General features: G+C 37.5%; 1 protein-coding gene across 1 annotated transcript in view; it reads left to right on the plus strand.

Moving 5' to 3' along the window:
• adamts17 (ADAM metallopeptidase with thrombospondin type 1 motif, 17) overlaps positions 1 to 22,619 on the plus strand; it is a 160,401-nt gene that overhangs the window by 77,989 nt on the left and 59,793 nt on the right. The window contains exons 8-9 of the mRNA XM_053324532.1: positions 7,256 to 7,361; positions 17,813 to 17,953. Coding sequence (XP_053180507.1) covers positions 7,256 to 7,361; positions 17,813 to 17,953 — 247 coding nt within the window. The remainder of the gene's footprint in view (positions 1 to 7,255; positions 7,362 to 17,812; positions 17,954 to 22,619) is intronic.

Here is a 22,619-nt window from a genome sequence, read left to right on the forward strand (position 1 = left end):
ATGCAGTAAATGAATGGAGATACATTTACAGCCATACCACATCAAACTCTTTCTGCTTATTGTATATTAAGACAGTATACAACTAGTGTAGCTTATCTTGGCAATGGCAGATAGATTTCTACCACAGGACAGCACTCATTAAAACCTCAATTTTATATCATCATAGCCATCATGAATTATTGATTCACTTTATTTATTGGGCCCAGACCACTTCAACTTATTTGTCCAGCGGTTCCTCTGTGTTCCTTATCACCTGCTTTCTCATCACACAGACCTGAACCTTGAAGCCTCATCTCTGTATCTCTTAATGCAGTGAAGTAATACATTCTTGCTATGTTGGTGATAAGGCCAACACATGATCTCTCTGTTTCTCTGGCCTTCTGTTAATCTGACAGTTTTTTTTCTTTCAAGAATCTCATCTGGCTTTCATTGTCTTACTCTTGTCAGTGATTTAATGTATGCCTATCAGGGTTCAAATGTAAGGAGGTGTCAGGGCTGTCGAGCAGTGAGAAAATGAGGACACAGGAATATAAATTCAAAAGAATAGGGTTTTATTTACCCCCAAAAATGAAATCTTATACAAAAACCAAGGCAAACTATAAAAGAGGTCAACAAAAGATAACTTATCTCAATATAACAACAAAGAACTGAGGTGTTAACTGAACAGAACAGACCTCCTGAAACAACGTAAGGGAACACATATATAGTGGCTTAGCCAAACCAAATGATACACAGTAGTGTTGCTTTCGTCAACGAAAATTATGACGAAATATCTTCGTCAACGAACCTTTATCACGTGACCAAAACGAGACGAGACGAAACGAAAATGCTGGTCACGTGACGATAACAATAATAAAATGTGTAATCCCATTTTGTTGACGAATAAAAACGAGACGAAAATATTTAGTTTTTTTTGTTTAGTTTTTATTGTAGGTTATTAAAATGCAAGATATTTTTTCTGACTGATTTATTGCCCAATATCGCCGTGTATCTCGCTTCTTCCCCCCGCCCTCCCCCCGCGTCTTTGTTGTCACTTTGTAACCGCTCCACAGAGGGCACATGGCTAATTAATATGCACGTGCTGACCATATATGGTTGTGTCCAGGCGGGAGCGCAGTATGAGGTGTGTTTGGCACCTGGCTAAGTAAGCTCGTGAGAAGGGGTAAATTCACTAATAGATGAACCCTTTGGCTTTGTTTAGCTAATATATTGAAGCCACTGGGGTCTTCTATTATCAGATTTACCTCTCCCTCTAGGTTAACTAACCCAAGTTTGTCACTTGACCACTTTTATGGAATACCTCTCTGGACTATTGTTTTTGTTGTTGTTTGTGACAACCAGTCTTAAAATAACACCTCCAGGAGGTTACAGTTCCATCTCTCTACCACTAGGTACTTATACTATATTGACGGGGTTAGATAGAATAACATTACTGAAAAGAGATTAATACAGTTTTCTTTGACTAAAACTAGATTAAAATAGTCAGGGACAATTCTGACTAAAACTAGACTAAAATAGTCAGGGACAATTCTGACTAAAACTAGACTAAAATAGTCAGGGACAGTTCTGACTAAAACTAGACTAAAATAGTCAGGGACAATTCTGACTAAAACTAGACTAAAATGCTCAGACTTTTCGTCGACTAAAACTTGACTAGACTAAAAGGAGTATGAACATGACTAAAACTAATAAAAACTAAAACCACCGCTTGACACAAAGACTAGACTAAAACTAAAAGTAAAATAGGCCGCCAAAAACAACACTAATACACAGAGGGGAAACCAAAATGGACGCCAACTACAACTAAATACAAAGCAACCTAACTAAACCCCAAATCCCCCCCATGGCACAGCAGGAAGTAGTCCAGCCTGATGAGCTTGGCCACCCTTGAGCACTCCACCCCCTAGCCCCGCCTTTTGGTCCACCAGGAAGAGGCCTCACAACCACGGTAACTCAAACAAAAGAAAGAAATTATTAATACAACAGAAAATTCTACAAGAGGTTCAAAATAAACAAACTTCTAAACCCAACAACTGTGTGGTGTGATATTATGTAATGTTAATTGTTTGGTGTGGTTGGCTGCAAATTAAATTAACCTGTGTAGGAAATCAAACTAAAGTGGAGTGTGAATGGATTAGATTTTACCTGAAAGTGCCAAAATGAAATAAATGAATAATAATTGAATGCTTAAAAACTGTAAATGAAAGAGAAGTCAACCATGGTGAACTCTAGACTTTATCACCTTTTTAAAGTAGATTATCAAAAGGCAAATTCACAAAACCAGACGTGTGTTGTTGAGGTGCTCTCAATGTACTATAGTGTGATTTTGTTTAGTTTTTTGTAAAGGATTACATTTAGTTTTCTATGATCATTTTTCCTACTGTGTCACCATTTGTAAAATTGAGGTTTTGTTAAATATGCCCGATCAATAGTTGCAGGTGTGAGAAATGTTGTAGTTAAACTGTATACAGTATGCATTAAATGGTGGTTTTGAAGAACATAAACATGACCATGGGCAAAGACTAAATATCATTATGTATTCATAGCATGAATTTCACCACCAAAATTTGACCATTTCCATCTCTGTCAGTGTTGACATAACAAGCCAGGGTTCACAACACTTTCTATCATTTCAATAGTACTACTACAACTACAGCAATGAATTCTGTCACTTAACCAGCAGGAACTTACTGCATGGAGTAAAAGTTTGTTATGTAGCCATGATTAGTAGCACACCGGCTAACATGAAATGACTCAGCTTACCTTGGACAGGTGTACATGATGGAGCAGCAGGTATCTGCTGTGGCTGAGCCTCCGGAGCCGAAGGAGTTCAGAGGGGTATTGCACAAAAGTAGAATAAAGAAATCCAGGATAACTGACCAAGCGCAGCTTGAACTAGTCTGACCGGAGCATCTTGGCTTATTTGGTTGCACGTTTGCTGAGCCAGGATGAAAAGGTGCGGCTATGTCAAGCCAGGTGTAGATAGTTGGGATAAGTGCGTGTTGACGGCATTCTCAAATAGACCCATGGCATCGATCACAGAATCACAGATTGGAAAATGGAAAGGTGTTGCGCGTCATTCTTCACGACCGCTGAAAAACAGCTCCTGATGGAGTTTCATGATGAGGTTAAAGAAATTATAAGAAAAAAAGGCAACACAAGCACAAAGCACTGTAATCAAGGAAAGGGAGAAAGCCTGGCAGACAATCGCGGACCGGCTCAATGCATAAGTAGTGCATAAATAACTAATATTTAATAATAATTAAATAATTAATGGGTGAAGCATAGCTCAGTGGGTAGAGCACTCGCCCCATGTGTTGAGACTACAGTTCTCACTGCAGGCGACCCCGGTTCTCTGTTTCCAGTTTTCCTGTCTCTCTCTACTAACCTGTACATCAAAGGCAAAAAGCCCAAAAATATACTTAAAAAAAAAAAAATTAATACAACAGTGCTCCACTAGAACTGTCAACATTACAATTAAAGGACTAAAGAAGTTACTGTCCAAGCCCACTAATCAACAGTTTTGAATTAAATTAAACACTTTGATTTAAATGTGGCAAGTAAAAGTGCATGCTACTCAGGAAATATAATTAAGTGCAAATAATTATTATAATTAGGTGTAGGGCAGGGGGAAGGCACATCTGCAGCTGCAGGATGCACTTCTGCAGATGAGGAGACAGTGTTGCTGGACTCCAGGCTTGAGGTATCATGTCTTGCTCATTTAACCCATAATGGATATGAAGTCAGTGATTTGGTGCTAATAGAAAATAACATGTGTAACAGGACCCAGATGCTGCTCAGCCTCAGAAGCAGCCAAGTAACATTGTGAGTATCGGCTAGTAAATAGTACAAAGTAAATCTACTGTACATTATACACAATAATGATACCACATGAATGACTATAAAATGACTGTTGCAATTAAACAGTCAACAGACTTTAATGAAACGACAATATAGTCTATTATATGAGCATATTTAGAAAGACCATGGAAATGCTGTAAAACCCATTAGTTTGTCACAAGATTGACAGAACTGCCCCTAACCCTGAGAATAATCTTAGCCTGGTTGTTAGCCTGGTCTGGAGCAGGCTAGCCGCAGAGAATAAATCACCATAGTAACTGGGCCGGGTTAAATTTAACCTGCTTTCATGCAACCGACTTGAGGCTAAATTCAGCCAGGATAACTAACATATCCCGGCTTAATCCCTTATCCTGGTTTCGTGCAATACCCCTCTGCTCAGAGCTTGCTCAATCAAAGGTGCTGCTTCTCTCAGCAGCCCCGGGCAAGATTTAGCCATGTTGTCCTGCACCTCACACGCTCTGGACTTTTAGCGTTGAAGAAAAAGTTTTGTTTGACAAAAGTATCTAAAACCAACGTAGATGTGAATAGCGCCACCCAGTGTTTAGGAGTGTGTTCACTAGCTCTGCATCAATCCATTATCTGGAATCGATATGCCTTGACTTGATGTGCAGGGTAACCAATCAGGTATTAGGAATCCGCCCACTGACTTTGATGGGTGAGTTTGACAGATAAAATAAATTCATGATGCGCTGCAACACAGGACCATGAAATAATTAATTAAATAGTGAAATAATTAAATATATTTTTGACATACAATGAATTGGTATTTAATGAATTAATGACACATTTAATAAAACATTTATGTATTTAATTCCAATTTTAATCAATTAATGACACATTTAATTAATTATGTAATGGTGTATTTATTTATTTCATTTTGGCACTTTCAGTCCTCCATACAAATGAGCCTCCTTGGCCAGGCTTCAGAGCCAGACAGAAAGCAGGTGTGTGTGTGTGTGTGTGTGTGTGTGTGTGTGTGTGTGTGTGTGTGTGTGTGTGTGTGTGTGTGTGTGTGTGTGTGTGTGTGTGTTACACATAAAGAACTGTAATTTTGTAAAATATTTTTTACCAACATTTTTGTCATCTCATGTACACACTATGACCCTGCTCTCCATGACTGGATCAGTGACTAGAGTCACTTTAGTAATATTATACCATACATTAGTGTTAAGAACCAGTGGTATCACTTAAGGCCGGAATATATTAGACATAAAAAAATAGGATACCAGACATAATACCCCAGGGGTGCAATTAAGCCTGACCCACGCTACAGAATACTGAACAAGAAATCCAGAGTGTCGCCATTTCAATGAGAAATCTAATAGAGGCCAGAGGCAGCTTCCAGGATCCTCTGCTCCGCTTAATGAACAATAGTGATAGTTACTCAAATGATGCTCTTCTAAACTTACTTACTAACCCCAACCCTCTCTGCACTGAAGAGAGGTACTCACAACTCACCTCAAAGAGCTTGTAATAGCTTCCATTTGATGAGACCACAATGGATTTATGATTTCTTTTGTTTTGGCTTCCAAAACCAGCTTCTCTGCCTTTTTCACACACACCTCAGGTGTCAGCAGTCAGTAATTATCCCCCGTCCTCTTCTGTGCCACACCCAGTCCCTCACTGCTGTCAATCACAACTGTGTAGTAAAATTTATTAAGGGAATCTGCTACAATATGTGTAATACTCACAAAAATCATCATTGCTACAATCTGATACATGTAATTTGTCCATTGGGTAAAGTCCTTGTACTTCTCTTCATTTAAGGGAGGGGGTTGCATAGCCAAGTTTCTAGCTGTAGATGGGCATAGCTACATGTATATGTGTGTATGTGCATACTATGTAGGTTCTGAAGTAATGCAGTAGCCGATGTGTGCCTCCTCAAATGTGTAGCTACATGCTGGGTAACAGTGGATATGATATACCATGTTCAAACAGCAAGAACTGGGATTGGTTAGCCTCAGGTGCTTCCCTATTTTTTTTTTTTTTGTGGGAGGGGGGCGTTGTATAATTTTCTGATGCCGGTAGAGATGAATGAAAGTGAAGACAAGAAAGCAAGTTAAAGACTGTGTAAAGTGAATTCAGACATTTTCTTCTAAACACATTAAATAGGTCATAAATGTATTTCTAAAAAAGGTGTAAAAAGCATTTCAACCATTTAGATTTGAATTGTGGAGCTAGGCTTCACAAACTGTGTTTCAACACTTCTGTGTTCAGGATTTAGTGGTCGGGTCTGAATAAACCCGCCCCTGCTGCTGTAGAGGTATAAATACATTCAGCACACACTACTACTACTACAGTCTACAGTTAGCCAGTTAGCTGAGTTAGCCACCGAGCTAGCGGCAGAAAGCTCTCAGACATAGCGTCCATGTTTCTGGTAGAGGTGGTGACTTTGATTGACAGGTGACACTTGGTAGGGGGCGGGGTTTCAGCGAACTCGGTGGGCACTCCCACAGCGTTTGGTAGCAGAGAAAGAGGCTGATTTTTACACAACTTTGAAGCCTAATTTCATATATTTGGCGATTTTTTTAATCATTCAAATTTGGCAGGGTGGTTAACAACACACTTTTCTGTGGTATGTCAAACTCAGAACACATATTTATTCTTACTTTACACAGACTTTAAAGAAAAAATCTTTTGTCAATTTTTCAATAACACACAGCTAACAGATACATCTTTACCCCTCTTACACAGTGAATGAAGGAATTATGTATTGTTCACTGTTTAATTCAAAACAAGATGAAAAAACAGTTACCTGTCTCTACTGTAACTGCAGTTCAGCACTTTCTATATGATCATGATACATGCATGTAGTGCTGCAGTTGTGATAGAGACACGTGAAATCCAACACTGATCTAAAATCTAAACCTGCTATAGTTTTCTACAGTGGGACACAGTTAACTCTCTGTATTGAATCTGAATCTGAAATAGAGGGAAAGGCTTGAATGAAAGACAGGTGATACAGTTCATCATTTTCATATAGTAGTTTTGGTATATAATTCTAATATTAATAAAAACAAACCTCAGACCTCAACTTTTATCCAACTTACAGTTTAGTTTACAATGCAGTGGATATTTCACCTCACCAAACTGCTACTCTGACTGTTTACTGGTCACAGTGGTCTCTAAAACTACAAGAACAAAATGAACTCCAGGTTGCAACACATCAAAGTGTTTTCTGATCTGATCTTCATCAGCAAAACAACCTTGATTGTCAGTAAATGTGTGTCTATGCTGTCTTTTTTCTCTATATTAACATCACATGATCAGTCGTCATAATTCCTACGGTTGTGAGAGGGGCTGGTATGTTAGTGTATTACTCAGTGTTCCATTTAATCATTGTTTCATGTAATTGTAACTGTTTTGTAACTCACTTCCTGTCACTGTGTTTCAGGTATTGCTTATCTGGGTGGTGTCTGCAGTGCCAAAAGGAAGTGTGTGTTAGCAGAGGACAATGGACTCAATTTGGCTTTCACCATCGCTCACGAGCTAGGACACAAGTAGGTTCTATAAAGCATACAGGTCAATGATGTGACACTCATTTGTTTGTGTCTGTGTGGTTTAGTCAAATTTAAAAGGGTTAAAATGAAAATAAAAGTATGAATAACTTTGACCCAGTATAAAATGTCTGCTTTTAATCTATTTTGAGATAAATGTCTAAGTAGTGTAACCATAAAAACTTTGAACCAAACAATTAAATTGGCTTCAAATCGCTCAAGTTCTCAATAAAACACCACATCAAGTAGTTTGGCATGATCTTACATTATAACTCATATCTCATATTTCATATTAAATAAAGGTAATGGAATACAGTTGTTCCAAATGTTAAATTTAACCCTTGATTCCTTGACAACAAATGTTTTTGAATGTAATTTTTAAATTAGGAATTTATTTCAGCATTTCTGCTCTTTGGTTAGTTTTTATGTAATCTCAGTGTGATTGACAATGAGGGTCTGTCCTTAATGTATACCTGAGAAAATAAATAAAGGTTGATGATGAAATGCGTCCCAAATCACCTCGGCAAGTGGTTTGAATGATTGGATCACAGTGTGTCTTGGTGGTCATTTAGATTTGTATTTAGTGCTTTTCACTTGTGATTGGATCACCTGGGACGCATGTTAGGGTCAAATGTGCTCTAAAGTTAGAGAGACAATTACACCAGTCTTTATAAGTAGTACTATTGTTTGTATCTAAGGAACATAGCAGTGGAGAAAGGTACCAACCCTGGGAGCTGCAGTGATAATTGTAAGCAGTTGATGATTGACGATTAGAAAGTGAACCTTGAGTGAAGATAGAGATGAAGGCAATGAAGACACAATTCTCTTGTTTTAGCCTCATTTGGTCTCAGTGAAAAGCATCATTCATACAAGCATCTCTCTTGTGACTAAAGGTAGGGACCTTTAGACTGTGTGACAGTGACTACTATGGTGTAAGTTTATTGCTTGTCACACTGTGTGAGATGGCTCTAATACAATCTTGGATGTATTGTTTTTCCCTTGAACATTATTCAAACATAGCACTCAGGAAACATCCGGTCAGCCAGTGAATTTTGTGTCATTTCATGTCATAATTTGATTCTAAGTGTATGCTCACATAGAGAAACAGGTGCATATATATTCTTCCCATACCTTCTAAAGCACATTTGATAAATCTTTAATCTAAACATTAAAACAAAGCAAAGAGACATAGTAACAGGTCAATTTTCAGATGTAAAGGATACTGTTTATGTACTGCAGAAATGGTAAAACATAGGTTGTCCAAAAGTGACTAGACATCCATGTGAGCCAAGCTAAGGTGATCACTTCATCATTCAGTAAAATGTTTGTAAAAGCTGGAAACTGGTCTATGTGCAGCCAGTACATAAAGCCCTCATTGACTTCCCACTTCCAAAGAGCTTATGCCAAGCTCACCTGGAAATCATGCCAATGTGTATGAACATTAGTAGCAGTTTTGTGGCTGTGCCAGGCCCTCAGGTTATTATCATAGTTTTCATTGGGTAGATTTGGGGGTCAGGAAAGGTAACAATCTGGCACACACTGTCTGACTGTTGCCCATGTACATGCACATTATGTAAGTAGTGTAACATAAGCATACACACCGCAACATCCACACGCATTCACTTACACACACAGAGAAGGAATTATTGTCTAGTGTGTCAAGTAACTCTTAAAGCACTATGGAGCTTTCAGACTTGTAGTATTTGAAGGTTTAAATGGGACAGAGGCACATCACTAGATTATATAGGGTTAAATTACACATTTATACATACATACTTTATACTGCAGATTCATTTATACTGTAGTAAGTAGTAGTATAGTAATATCAAGCACAATCAAAAAGTTATGGCTAATTATCACTAAATGTAATGTAATGTAATGCAATTAAGGCTGAAGGCATTTTTGTAGGTATTTGGTCATAAACCAAAGTCTTGGACTGATTTAAATTTTGAATGATGGAGCTAGATCAAAAGTAAAACTATTATTACAATTTGTCATTTCAATTACTGAAAGGATATGAATGTCTGTTATGAAATTTCATGGAAATCCATCCAGTATATATAAAGACATTTTACTCGTAACCATATATGTCAACCTCATGGTGGCACTAGAGGAAAGTTCAGGTGATCAAAGTCTGTAGGATTTATTCTTGGGGACTAAGAATGTCTATAAGATTTCAATCATTCAGCAATCCATTTTATAGTTGTTTAGATGTTTCACTGTTAGGTTTGCTAAGAATGGAAACACAATGCTTACAAGGGACACAAAACACCTGATTTTTCCAATACTAGTGAGACACATTATTCCTTCTGGATCTGAGAAGCCTGAGTCATTCTAGACATCACTAGTATATACTTGTATAGTCTGTGAGTTCAGGGCGGTTTGGACATATGGACTCTGCTTAGGATTGCTTTCTCACTGACTTATAATGAGCCAACAGAAGTAAATATTTAGGCATACAGACTAACATAGTTTTGCGCCATCAGATCATGGATCCTCATGGGAAAATCAGTCATACAGCACTTATCTGTTTATTTATAATGAACGAGAGCAAAAATAACCAGGAAACACATTTTAAAGAGAAACTAATAACAGGAATGTTTCATTGGGGTGGCCCAAGTGTGCCAAAGGGATGTCATGAGGTGAGCACAATGTGTTGTTAATGTATGCACACAGGGAAACTTTTTATATACATGAATATTCTATAAATAATAGACTAAAACATACATGAATTAGCTAGATGCATACACATAACCTGTTACAGAACCATTATAATCAAGTAGGCTAACATTAATAATGACCTTAGTCCATATGGCATTAGTCATTTATATCATCAGTTTTTTTTACGTATTACATTGGATTTAGTTAATTTTAATCAGTTTCACAGGCTGCTTTCACAAATCTTTCAAAAGATAAAACTATTTATTTTGTTTACATTATATCTCATATCATTTCAAGGTAAATAGCTAGAAAGTTAAATTGCTAGCTTGCTAGATGGCATTATATTCAGATCTTGCATTTAACAATGCAATTTACTAATGCAACCTCCTGAAACGTCAGGTAGGCTACATGTTACATGACATCATGTATCTTTGCTAACTAACTTTTTGTCTAACCATTTGTTACCATCAATCATCATTGATCAGCATTCATCATTATCTGCTCCACTAACCACTGTCCATCTCTTAGTTTTTTTACTCCTAGATTACTAACTTTGTTCTATTTTGCATAATGTTAGTCAGAGCAAACAGTGAGCTGGGGCCCCTTAGGGGGCGTTTCCTGGTTGTCACTGTAATGGTAGGTTAAGGGGTATTATAGGGCCCTGCAGTAAAGGGACATTCCCACATTTTGAGACAGTGTGAGTTAACCCTGGAGGACCCCTCATGTCTCCATTAATCCTACAGGCACAGTCTCTTGGAAGAAACTGTGCTACCAAACACCTGCCCCAAAGCAAGGTGGAACCCAAACAAGACATTTTGGGGTGGGCTATCCCTTTAAAACCATGCACCTGATACCTACACCACCATGCTTACATGTTACTGTGATTACAGTATAATATGAAAACAAACTAGACATGAATCATTCTCCACAGTGAAGCTGAAACATCCAGATTGACAGCATAAACAGCAAACAGTTGCCAACAACCAACCAGAGAATGAGTCGAGGTCAGACTTGTACAAGTGCAATGTAGTGAATCATATTTGGCCAGTGGACTTTCTTTCTGTGTTTATGTTCTTGGTCATGCCCCAGACACATCTGACCAATCATTGTTACTTGTAGTGATGCAAAAGAAACTGATTTTGAGAAATGAAGGGATTGATGTGGCACTGAAAATGCTGTATTTGGTTACACTCCTAGCCACATGACATATTTTGATTCATTCATTTTCCTATAGACATGGTGATGTTCCTTCTTCAGTGCTTTTTGTCAGTGTTTCAGACAAACACAGCCATATAATGATATCAGAGTATACATTATATGATTAATGGAGGACTTAAAGAATAGGTTCAGGTCTTAATATAATACTGATGCACTGGAAATGGGTCTTGATTGCTGCAACAGTTTCTGCTTTCCATGCTGACCCTGGAGCTATTTTCTCGCAATGTGACTACACTGAAGAGAACATTGGAGGCCAAAATCTACAGAGCTCATTCTGTGCAAATATGTTTTCCAAAGTTTAGTTGATGATGCTTCAGCAGTTGGGTTGGTATATTCCTCAGTTATAGCTGCTACAGAGTGAAATGCATACTTTGTATTTTTGTACACTTAGCCCCTCATCAGCTGTTGTCAGCACAAATGGCAGCATTTTCTTACAACCCATATTCTATTAAACTGCAGTGTATTTATGCCCATTTTGACAGCTATTATCCACAACTCACTACTTCATGATCTTTCAAAGGAAATTCCTGGAGGATATTTTTTCCATTGCTTGTTTCTTTCAAACACACCAGATAAAGACAGACTAAACCATATTCCATGTCAGGCCCTTTCTTCCTATTTGGGTTTTTATTGCAGTTACCAACCAGCTTATAGGTGCATTCAAAGTTTTTAAGTATTTAAAAGCCAGATAACATCAACAGACTTACATGCCACCACCACCAGAATGTGTCTGCCACAGATCATGAGGAGCTTCTGCTGTCTGCAGGCACAAAAAGAAGGAATTTATACTAAACAGGCTGTAAGTTCGGGAATATATTGACTTAATTTAGCGAACTGAGATTTCTGAAGCTTCATTTTATTGTCAGATGAACTTTGGAAAGCATATTGGGACAGAATGAGATCTATGGATTTTGGCATTCATTTCTTTACATTGTAGTCATGTTCCAAGAGAGTAGTGTCAGGGTCAGTGTGGAGAGAAGGAATTGTTACAATGATCAAGCCTCACGTCCACCCACTTATTGACATATCACTACTTTATCAAGACAGACTTGAAAAAACCCAAACCTTTCCTGTCTGGACCAGCTTGATTGGGTCTGGCCCAGTTGGACAGCTGTCAGACACTGATCTATTCCCCCTGCTTTGAAGGCAGAGCACTCTGCTCTGCAGTGGATCAGGACAAGTAAGAGTCTTTGTAGCTCCACATTATGTAATAACGGTGCATTATGTAATAATGTAATACATTTTCATCTCATTATGTAATAATGACGTATTTTATAATAATCTGCCACATTTTGTAATATTAATTCTTGAGCGCAATATGTAATAAACTTTGCTGCATTTTGTAATAAGTTGTTACATATTGCATCAGTTATTACAAAATGCAGGTGTTGCACTTTTTTATGAAGAAAATGTAATAATTTGGTGCATTATGTAATAAATCACCAAAAATGGATGTATTAATCAGGAAAAACATTATACCATCAGAACAACACTGACTAGTGTTGTGTCGTTCGCGAACAAATCTTTTGAGTGAACGAAGTGAACTGAATCACTTCATGAACTGATTCGTTCCTTTCTCAGTTCAGTTCAGTTGAGCTCAGCCGCGAGCATGGCTGCCGGTCGGGAGTGGAACTGCCGCGACTGCCTGCTCACTCGTTCACTGCGAACGAATCACTCAGTGAACGACAACACTTTGACTGACTCTGAGTGATTCTGTTTCCCCTTCGCGGGGATACGCTTTCATGCCAATAGCATCAATTTCTCCAAGCTAACGGCTAACGAAAACAAACACACACACGCCCCCATCCCCATTATCGTAATGGACTTAGGCACACATAAAGTAATGAGAGGAGAGGAGACAGAAGAGTGAGTGAGAGTCACCAGTGCAGGGCATGTCGTTCAATGATTCGTTCGCGAACGTGATTCGCCGTCATTCAGTTCATGATTCAGCCCACTTTCAGCACAGTATGTGAACAAGATTCACGTCCTCAGCATGTCGTTCAATGAATCGTTCGCAAACTGCTGAAAGTGGCGTTGTGTCAATCACTCACTGACTCAGGGCATTGAGGGCTGAGGAGTTGATTCACGTTCAGTAAATGTACTGCTAACATTAGCGCTGTGTTGCTAACATCAGTGTAGCATCATGTTATGTTATTTTACTGTGCACAGAGGACACTTTCACTGTGTAATATTTTTAGTGCATGTATAAGCAGCGCTGCGTCTCCCGCGAATGATTGTATAATATAGTCCTTGAACGCATCGTCCCTCAGTAAGTGAACGTGAACCTCAGGGCTGAATCATGAACTGAATGACGGATTATTTGGCTGTTTATCAGTTCAGGGAGTTGGAGAGCACTGAACGATTCGGTGAACGAATCTTTTGAACGAATCATTTTAATGAACGGATTCTAAAGATTCAGTACAGTAAAAAGAACTGCCGTTCCCATCACTAACACTGACTTTAAGCATAGCAGCATGAATCATAAAGAGGATGTTTCATTGGTCAAATCTAAATCAAATATAACTGTATTCATTATAATAGAGAATGTGTCTGAAAGTTCATAGAGACAAAAACTGCACTTAATGAGTGTTATTGACATGAACATTACCGGTGCACTGAAATGTTGGAAGATATACACACATGCAATCTGGATTATGTTATGCAAATATTATACGTGATAGAAAGCAGACAAAAGACCAATTGCAATTGTTGTTTTTTCAAAAATGTTATGATGAAAATATAAATATTTGGTGCGTTATGTAATAAACAAATGTTGCCCTTTGTCTGTAGTCACAATTATATGTTTAACATTTAAAATTAAAAATCCTGAATTGGACTAGCATTATACGTTACTATTTAGTTTGACTCATGTCTTGCCAACATAGCAGTGGTAGAATGGAGAGCTGTAAATTAGGCTAACTCTTTGGATCACCCACCAACATGGCTGGTAGATTCTTATTATTAGACAGATTGGAAGCAAGCACACAAACATAAACAAAGGGAAAAGTGGGAATAGTCCTGACAGGGCAAATAACCGAGAGGATTTGCCTCATGCATCACCAGCCAAACTGGCCGGTAAATTTTCACTGATACCTGCCAAAGTACATTTTACATTTTTGGCGGGTTGGCACTTGGCAGGTGTTACTGTAATTTCGAGCCCTTGCAGAATGTATGCATGTAATACAGCCAGCCACCAGGGGGAGATCCAAACATTTTGCAACTAATATGAAATGCTAACAGATAAAAGACCAAACTTTTAAGCTAACAATGATCTGATTAGCAATAATAAATTAAACTAGCAGGTGCCAGATTGGTTTTAAAAAGTTTCTAAGACGATGGCTTCAATGTTAAACGTCAAATGAATTATAGGAACAGGTCATTCCCATGTCTAACTATAACTACATTGCTGCTATGGATCCAAGCATTTTAGAGTCTGCTTTCTATCACGTATAATATTTGCATAACATTTGATTTAGATTTGACCAATGAAACATCCTCTTTATGATTCATGCTGCTATGCTTAAAGTCAGTGTTGTTCTGATGGTATAATGTTTTTCCTGATTAATACATCCATTTTCGGTGATTTATTACATAATGCATCAAATTATTACATTTTCTTCATAAAAAAGTGCAAAACCTGCATTTTGTAATAACTGATGCAATATGTAACAACTTATTACAAAATGCAGCAAAGTTTATTACATATTGCGTTCAAGAATTTTATTACAAACTGTGGCAGATTATTATAAAATACGTCATTATTACTCAATGAGATGAAAATGTATTACATTATTACATAATGCACCGTTATTACATAATGTGGAGCTACAGTCCTGAAATGTAATTTTATATTGCTTTCATTTCAACCAATGCAGAAGAGTGCACTTGTGATTTCTTAGTGTCTGAGTCTGCGCCTGGACTTCAGACTAGGTTGTTGTTTTTAATTTGCAAATGTAGGTCATGGCTTTTGGAGGAAACACACACACAGTAGCTGTTCCCAACTGAAGTCCTCCCTGTTTGAACACACATACTCTTTCTTCTATTCCTTTCTGTGTTTCTGTCACACAGCCATGCAATACATTGTGTGTGCATATGCACTGTGGGTAAGAGATGCTTCCTGTCAGAGCTTCCCTCAGGCTCTCACTTTCTCCATCAATATGTTCCAGGTGTGTTACTGTTAGATGTGCTGCTGGTTGAAGAGAATCCATTACACTCTGCTGCTTTTATATTATGTTGTAAGTGTGTGTAATGCAGTGCATCGATGGCTTTACAGTTTTTCTCCATCTACCTGGCACAATCCTCAAATGGAAATCAGGATTTTCACAACAGTGTTACAGTACATGTATTTCTTCTTGCTTTCACAATGAATTTAAATGTTTAAGAGTAGCTATACTGTACCTATTTGTACAGATAATCACATAGGCTTATGTTGGCATATAATGTTTCGTCCAGTTAGACACACATTGTGTATAAAAATTATTTTTCTGCTCAAAATGAGCTTGTTTGTGTCCATAATGAGCTGTAATGCTGATCAAGATGACATATTATTGTCTTCAGTCAGAAGTGATGGGTTGGTTGGATGGAGGCCATAACTCAACAGTTGACATTATTAAAAGAGACTGTTGTTCATTGCCTGTTTCCAACCACGAGTGTCCAATTTACAGCCACCAGTCAGAACAGTTTTTAAAGACTAAAACTAAACTACTGTTGTCCCCTAACCTTAAGCTCATGGTTATTAGTCATGATGATGAAGGGTACCTGACTTTAAGGTAATGGTAACTTTTACTAGGGCTGCAAATAACAATTATTTTAAAATATTAATTGATTAGTTGTTTGGTCTATAAAGTGTCAAAACATTGTGAAAAATGTTGATCAGTTTCTCTCGTTTGTTCCGACCAACAGTTTACAACCCAAAGATATTTAGTTTACTAAATGATGGGGGACTAAAACAGGAAGAAATAGAGGAAGTGATGTTTAACCCCTTCCCATTTACTAGTCAATTAATCTTATATGAAAAAGGGCAGTTACGTTAAAATATTTTAATGTAAAACTGTGATTGTGACTATCACTCTATATAGAAAAAAAGATTGAAAAAACATAACCCTGCTGACAATAATGTGTTGGTAATAATAACCAGAAAAATGGTGTCACTACAAAGGTTCAACCAGAGGTGTTTGAACATACTGTATGCTGCTTAGCTTCCACTTCATATGATACCCATGTCAGATTTGAATGGCAACATAAACAACACTAAGCTGGAACATCAAACAAACTCTTGCTGTTCCATGTTCAAAGTCAACATTTGTGTACAATAAACAAATGTAATTATTTCAGGTATATTAACACAGTACGTATACACCAAGCTGCATTAGTCTTTAGATGTAACAAGTGAACATTGGCAAGTAATACTAAACATAAGAAGAGTTAGAGTTAGAGAAAAATAATAGATTTGCTGATATATATATATATATATATATGTATATATATATATATATATATATATATATATATATATATAATATAAAAAATCAGTAGTGCATACATGACGCTTGCTCCTTAAAAATGTACTCAAGCTTGAAATACCTTTATTAACCACTTGCATATACACTAATAATTGATGCATTTTTCAATGGACTCAGTACATAGTAAAAATCAATGCATTTATGAATCACTGTTTGATATTTAATGAGAAATATGAATATTTACTGTAAATCAATCAATCTTGAGGGACAATCTCAAAATTACACCTGGCATGTACTGTAGCTGAATGCTGAAGCCAGCAAAACTTAAAGACCATGTAAAGTGAATTCAGACATTTTCTTCTAAACACATTAAATAGATCATAAATGTATTTCTAAAAAAGGTGTAAAAAGCATTTCAACCATTTAGATTTGAATTGTGGAGCTAGGCTTCACAAACTGTGTTTCAACATTTCTGTGTTCAGGATTTAGTGGTCGGGTCTGAATAAACCCGCCCCTGCTGCTGTAGAGGTATAAATACATTCAGCACACACTACTATTACTACAGCCTGCAGTTAGCCAGTTAGCTGAGTTAGCCACAGAGTTAGCAGCTGAGTTAGCCACCGAGTTAGCAGCTGAGTTAGCCATCGAGTTAGCAGCTGAGTTAGCTCTCAGATGTAGCGTCCATGTTTCTGGTAGAGGTGGTGACTGTGATTGACAGGTGACACTTGGTAGGGGGCGGGGTTTCAGCAGGCACTCCCACAGCATTTGGTAGCAGAGAAAGAGGCTGATTTTTATACAACTTTGAAGCCTAATTTCATATATTTGGCGATTTTTTTAATCATTCAAATTTGGCAGGGTGGTTAACAACACACTTTTCTGTGGTATGTCAAACTCAGAACACATATTTATTCTTACTTTACACTAGCAGTATAAATATGGCTAGAATAAAATGCTTTACCCATCATATTTTAGCATACCTTCAAACACAAATAATTCCTCTATGTTGTATTACTGTTACACTATGTTGTACTATGTATGTTTTTTAGTATGTCACAGAACCAGCTCTTCTGCTTTTTGGTACAAAGTATTCATGTATCAATCTCTTTCCCTCAGCATGGGAATGAGCCATGATGATGACCATGCTACCTGCACAGGACACTCCCACATCATGTCTGGTGAATGGGTGAAAGGAAGAAACCCAAGCGACCTGTCCTGGTCCTCCTGCAGCCGCGATGACCTGGAAAACTTCCTCAGGTGAGAGAGCTGAATGCAGGCTACTGTTGAGATTTATCATGATGATGGTTTTTACCCCTATGCTGTAATGAACAATGGTTTCACTGTTGGTCTCTGCTTCACCTCCCGTTGTGGGCAGTGGTGTTTGGAAATACATTCAGGACATTGTGTAACCTGAGATGAGCAAATGCATCTTCCATCCAAATGATGTCAAATCATGTGTTCAGATATTTGTGAATTTTAACCTTCAGTTTACACACTCTGGGCCCTAGTTTTACAGTTAATAAAAAGGTGGAGGTAATAAAAATATTACCACTCAGTACTAGGGGTTTGACAGGATCTCGTGGTACGAGACAAAATTCACTTAAACGAGAAATATCGTCGCGTTTTCGTCTCGTGAAGCTATAATTAAGGGGCGCACCAAAAAAAAAAAAAAAAAAAAACGGTTTTCTATCGCTCATTCGCTCATTATGTCTTCTTTTTATAATGTCACGTGTGGATCATTAACCTTGTTGCAGTTTCTACCTGTTGAGAAGATCTCAGTCAAATGTATGAGATGAGATGAGGAGAGGAGCAGCAGTAAGTTGGCCGCAGGTCTCTACACTGAGAGCCTGCAGTAGGAGGAGCGGAGGAATCTAGCGTATCTATGGAAGCCTAATGATGCCAAAAGTAAAATGAGTCACACTAACAAATTATAACACAATTTATATATTGTTCTACTTGTGTATTTATGTGATACAGCATTTGTGCAATTTACTATTATTTCTGTGTTTTTTTATTAGCAATATAATATCATTTGTGATAATTGGATTCTTTATTTCATTTATGTTTATATACTAGAATAGTTTCTATTCTTTATAATTTACTTTTTAGTATTTGTGATTGTATCTAACTTTTGTATTTATGGTTGTTATTTCCATAAATACCAAAATGATCCATCTATAAAATATCTATAAACCTTTTACAGTGCTGCATACTGCATATGATAATTATATATTTAGAAAGTAGAACTGAAGTGATTCATTACAAGATGATTAGTTAAAACATTTCAATTCAATTTCCATTTTGTGAATTTCAAATAAAAGAACAATCATGTATTTCCTCATTGAAGTTTTCTTAAAGGTATAGTTAAAATCTTGTCTCGTCTCGATCTCGTGAAGCAAATATCGTGTCTCATCTCGTCTCGTGAGCAGAGTGACACCCCTACTCAGTACACCACTGAGATCCATCAGCCTCCAGATTAACTAATATTTACCTCCAGCACAGGACAAACTCCAGATGAGAATAAGGAAATGCATCCGATGCAGCATATTAGTGTCTCATTTCATTAAGTGGCTTATTTAGGTTAGGTTAGGTTAGGTTACTTTATTGGTCTCCACCAGGGAGAAATTTGTCTCGGAGATAGGGAAAAGTTGCAGCATATAAATGACATACAATAAAAACAACATGCAGTACAAACGTACATCAGGTAAAAAGACAGTGGTGGAATAAACACAGACTGATACCGGATGATCCTATACATGCCATAATATAGCTCCTTACCACCTCCTAACCCTCCATCATAGCATTCACATAATTCGCCTCATATCACCCTCACCACATCACCATGTCAACCTACCAAAACATTCATTCTGTCATAAATATATATGTTCATTACACATCCCAGCACTCTATCACAAGCATTCATTGCATACATCCATCCATATTTAACTTTTTCCAATTCCATTTTTGTAAAAATAACAAACCAACAGATATATCAGTTGTATATTAGTATTAAATTAGTGCACAGAAAGAAATAACATTAAGAATTTAATTGAATTAAGATTTTCAGATTCTCTGGACCCACTCTCAGCAAAAACTTACATATGGATGACATAGGGATGTATATTATCGGCTGATATTTACTTAGAAATGTAACATCGGTAAGTATTGGTATCAGGTTTTTATAACCCATGTTTGTTCTGTTGGCTTCAGCATTTCTGAGCCTGCATGAACGCAGCATCTGACGTTTACCGGCGCGCGCTTGATGATGTATAACAACACGCTAGACTCGTGAGTTGCTAACCGTGGCACGAGCACACGCTAATTTGTCCAAATAGCACCTGTTTACAATTTCATTCCTGCGAATTCTGAGTTAACCGTAGCGAGTAACGCACTTCCTGTCATTTTCACAAAATAAAACACCCATTACTTTTTATTATTAAGAAAACCATAACGATAGAATTGCTGCTTTTATTTTGAAAACAGGAAGCAAACATACTCTCGCTGTAGCTAACTTGAAACCACCAAGGTGGTGATCTGTGACGTTTGTATTTTGGGTTTTTTTCAGAAGTTGTGTTGCATCTTGGGTAATTTCAGTGTGAGTAGTCAGCTCTTGATACTAAGCCGTCGAAACACACTACACACTTCAAATCAGTGACGTGCGGTGAGGTCAGTGGCTGGGTAGGCAGTGGGCATTCAAAAATCTAAACCCCACCCTAATATACATAAAATGTTGTACCCAGTATCAGTAAGCTCAATCAGCTGCTTTAAATATCTGAAATAAAGGGCCATGCTGGTGTAAATTACACATGTGAGAGTTTGTTTGTCTGGTTTAGTTATTATGAAAGCTTATACCACTGTGAAAGTCACAAAAGCTGAGAATACAATTATAATACAATAAAATCTTGGTGTTATTACAAGGTAGAAATTAACAACACAGTGTCATTTGTTGAAAATATGAGAAATTGAATTGAAATATATATCAAATAATGATTAATTTGCCTACATAAATAGACAACAAAAGATTTGTATGATGTACATATGAGCAATTAATATAAGTGCAAAACTGACAGAAATAAACAAAAACAAAAAACCACAGAGCTATTTCAGAAATCAACATTCAGCCAAAGTGACTCTAAATAAAAAATAAAATACTAAAATAACATGAATGGAAACCTTCATTGCAGCTAAAACACTTCCATTAATCTTCATCATTGTAAAGTGTACAGCCAAAGACAACATATGGATGCAAATGTGTAACACTAGGTTGATCAGAGTGCATTTATTTAGAAGTTTTAACTGCAATTTGTTGAATGTGTGCAACGTATCATAAATATAAAAAAGTCAGTAGAAAATATAACTTTGAAAATTTAAACCATTTTCCCTCCACATCTTTGAGGAAACAAACAGGCCTATTTCAGAAAATACTAAACATACATCATGAATGCCAGCCTTAACTACAGATAAAACACTTCATTTAAACTACATCATTGTAAGTAATGCAGACTTTACCTAGATTTGTAAATGTGAACAAAAATGCCCTTGTGCTTGTGGGCTTTGTATAGATTTGTGAAAATAAAAAATAAAACAATATATGCTGCAGGCTTTGTATAGATTTGTAAAAATGAACAGTATATACAGGCTTATGAACTATGAAACTGATTGGATTATCAACTATTAGTATTAAAAGAGTGAGATGAAAAACCAGTGTAGATTAACTTGAGATGATTCCTCAGCGTGGCAGGCTCTGCTGGAGTGATCCCGGTTACTGGAGCCCTCACTGTCAGTCCTCCGAAATGCTAGCTCCTGCTTAGCTGAGATATACGTAGCACGTATTGAGTCCTTGAGGATCACTCGGTTTTCCCGCACCTTGACGTTGTGCACGGAGACTTGCAGTCGATTAGCCTCGTTTAAAGAGCGGCTGAGCGGAGTGCATTTTCTGGTTTTGAGCACAATTTGGTGTTGAATATGGGCACTCGATAGCTCATGCTATAGTTATAGCTGTAGGCAAGTTGTTTAAATCACTGTAGCCAGGACCTACCCACACGTTATCCCTCTCTTTTAGGAAGAGAAGACCAGGAAAGTTTGCTGCTAGCTTCACATCCACACAGTCACTCTTTTTACGAGAGTACCACTCCGGTCGAAATGACCGGACGATTTTCGGTCCCTTACGCTGCTGAAGGTCACGGAGAGGAGGTGTACACCTGCCTTGCTGGTTGATAAGCATCTTCTGCTGGTAATCCAGCCTGCTGAAGTTTTTCAAACGCTCAATAGTGGACATAATGTCAGACTCGGAAATTTCTGACGTAAATATCTGACATATCTGATAACAATATCTGTAACAATTTCACATTTTCTCCGCCCTGATTGGCTCCCGCTCCTTCAATAAGCAGTGCTTTTCCCGGGCCATAGACGTTTGATTAAACCACCCAATACGCATGCGCCACCTCGAATATTCCCACCGTTGAAAGTAATGAAGACGAAAAGCAGAGCTTTCACCATTCATTTCGATATAGGCAAGCTGCGCGGCTGTTCCATCATAGATTCAATGACTTTTAAAATGAAATTTGGGGCAAAATTATCATGAAAGTATGCAAATAAATGACAAATTGTGACAATTGCGTCTGTAAACAATTTTAATTAAATGTCACTTTGTCTTGTATTTTTGGCCTTTGGCCAGGGTAGACACTGCCTACCCTGCCTACCCTGACCCCACGTCATTGCTTCAAATGACGTAAGAGTTAGTACGAGTAGTAGGAAAGTATGCGGTTGCTAACAGACCCATGTTTTCGGTGAGTCGCCTCTGTAACGTCACCGTCAGAGTCCGGTGGGTCCTTTTATACAGTCTATGGTCCTATCTGGGCCTACTAAGAGATATGTTATGTTGTTACCTAACAGTTTTAGTGTAAAATCCTGCATATATCAG

This window comes from Scomber japonicus, chromosome 1, assembly GCF_027409825.1.
Source record: "Scomber japonicus isolate fScoJap1 chromosome 1, fScoJap1.pri, whole genome shotgun sequence".
In the NCBI taxonomy this organism is placed as follows: domain Eukaryota; kingdom Metazoa; phylum Chordata; class Actinopteri; order Scombriformes; family Scombridae; genus Scomber; species Scomber japonicus.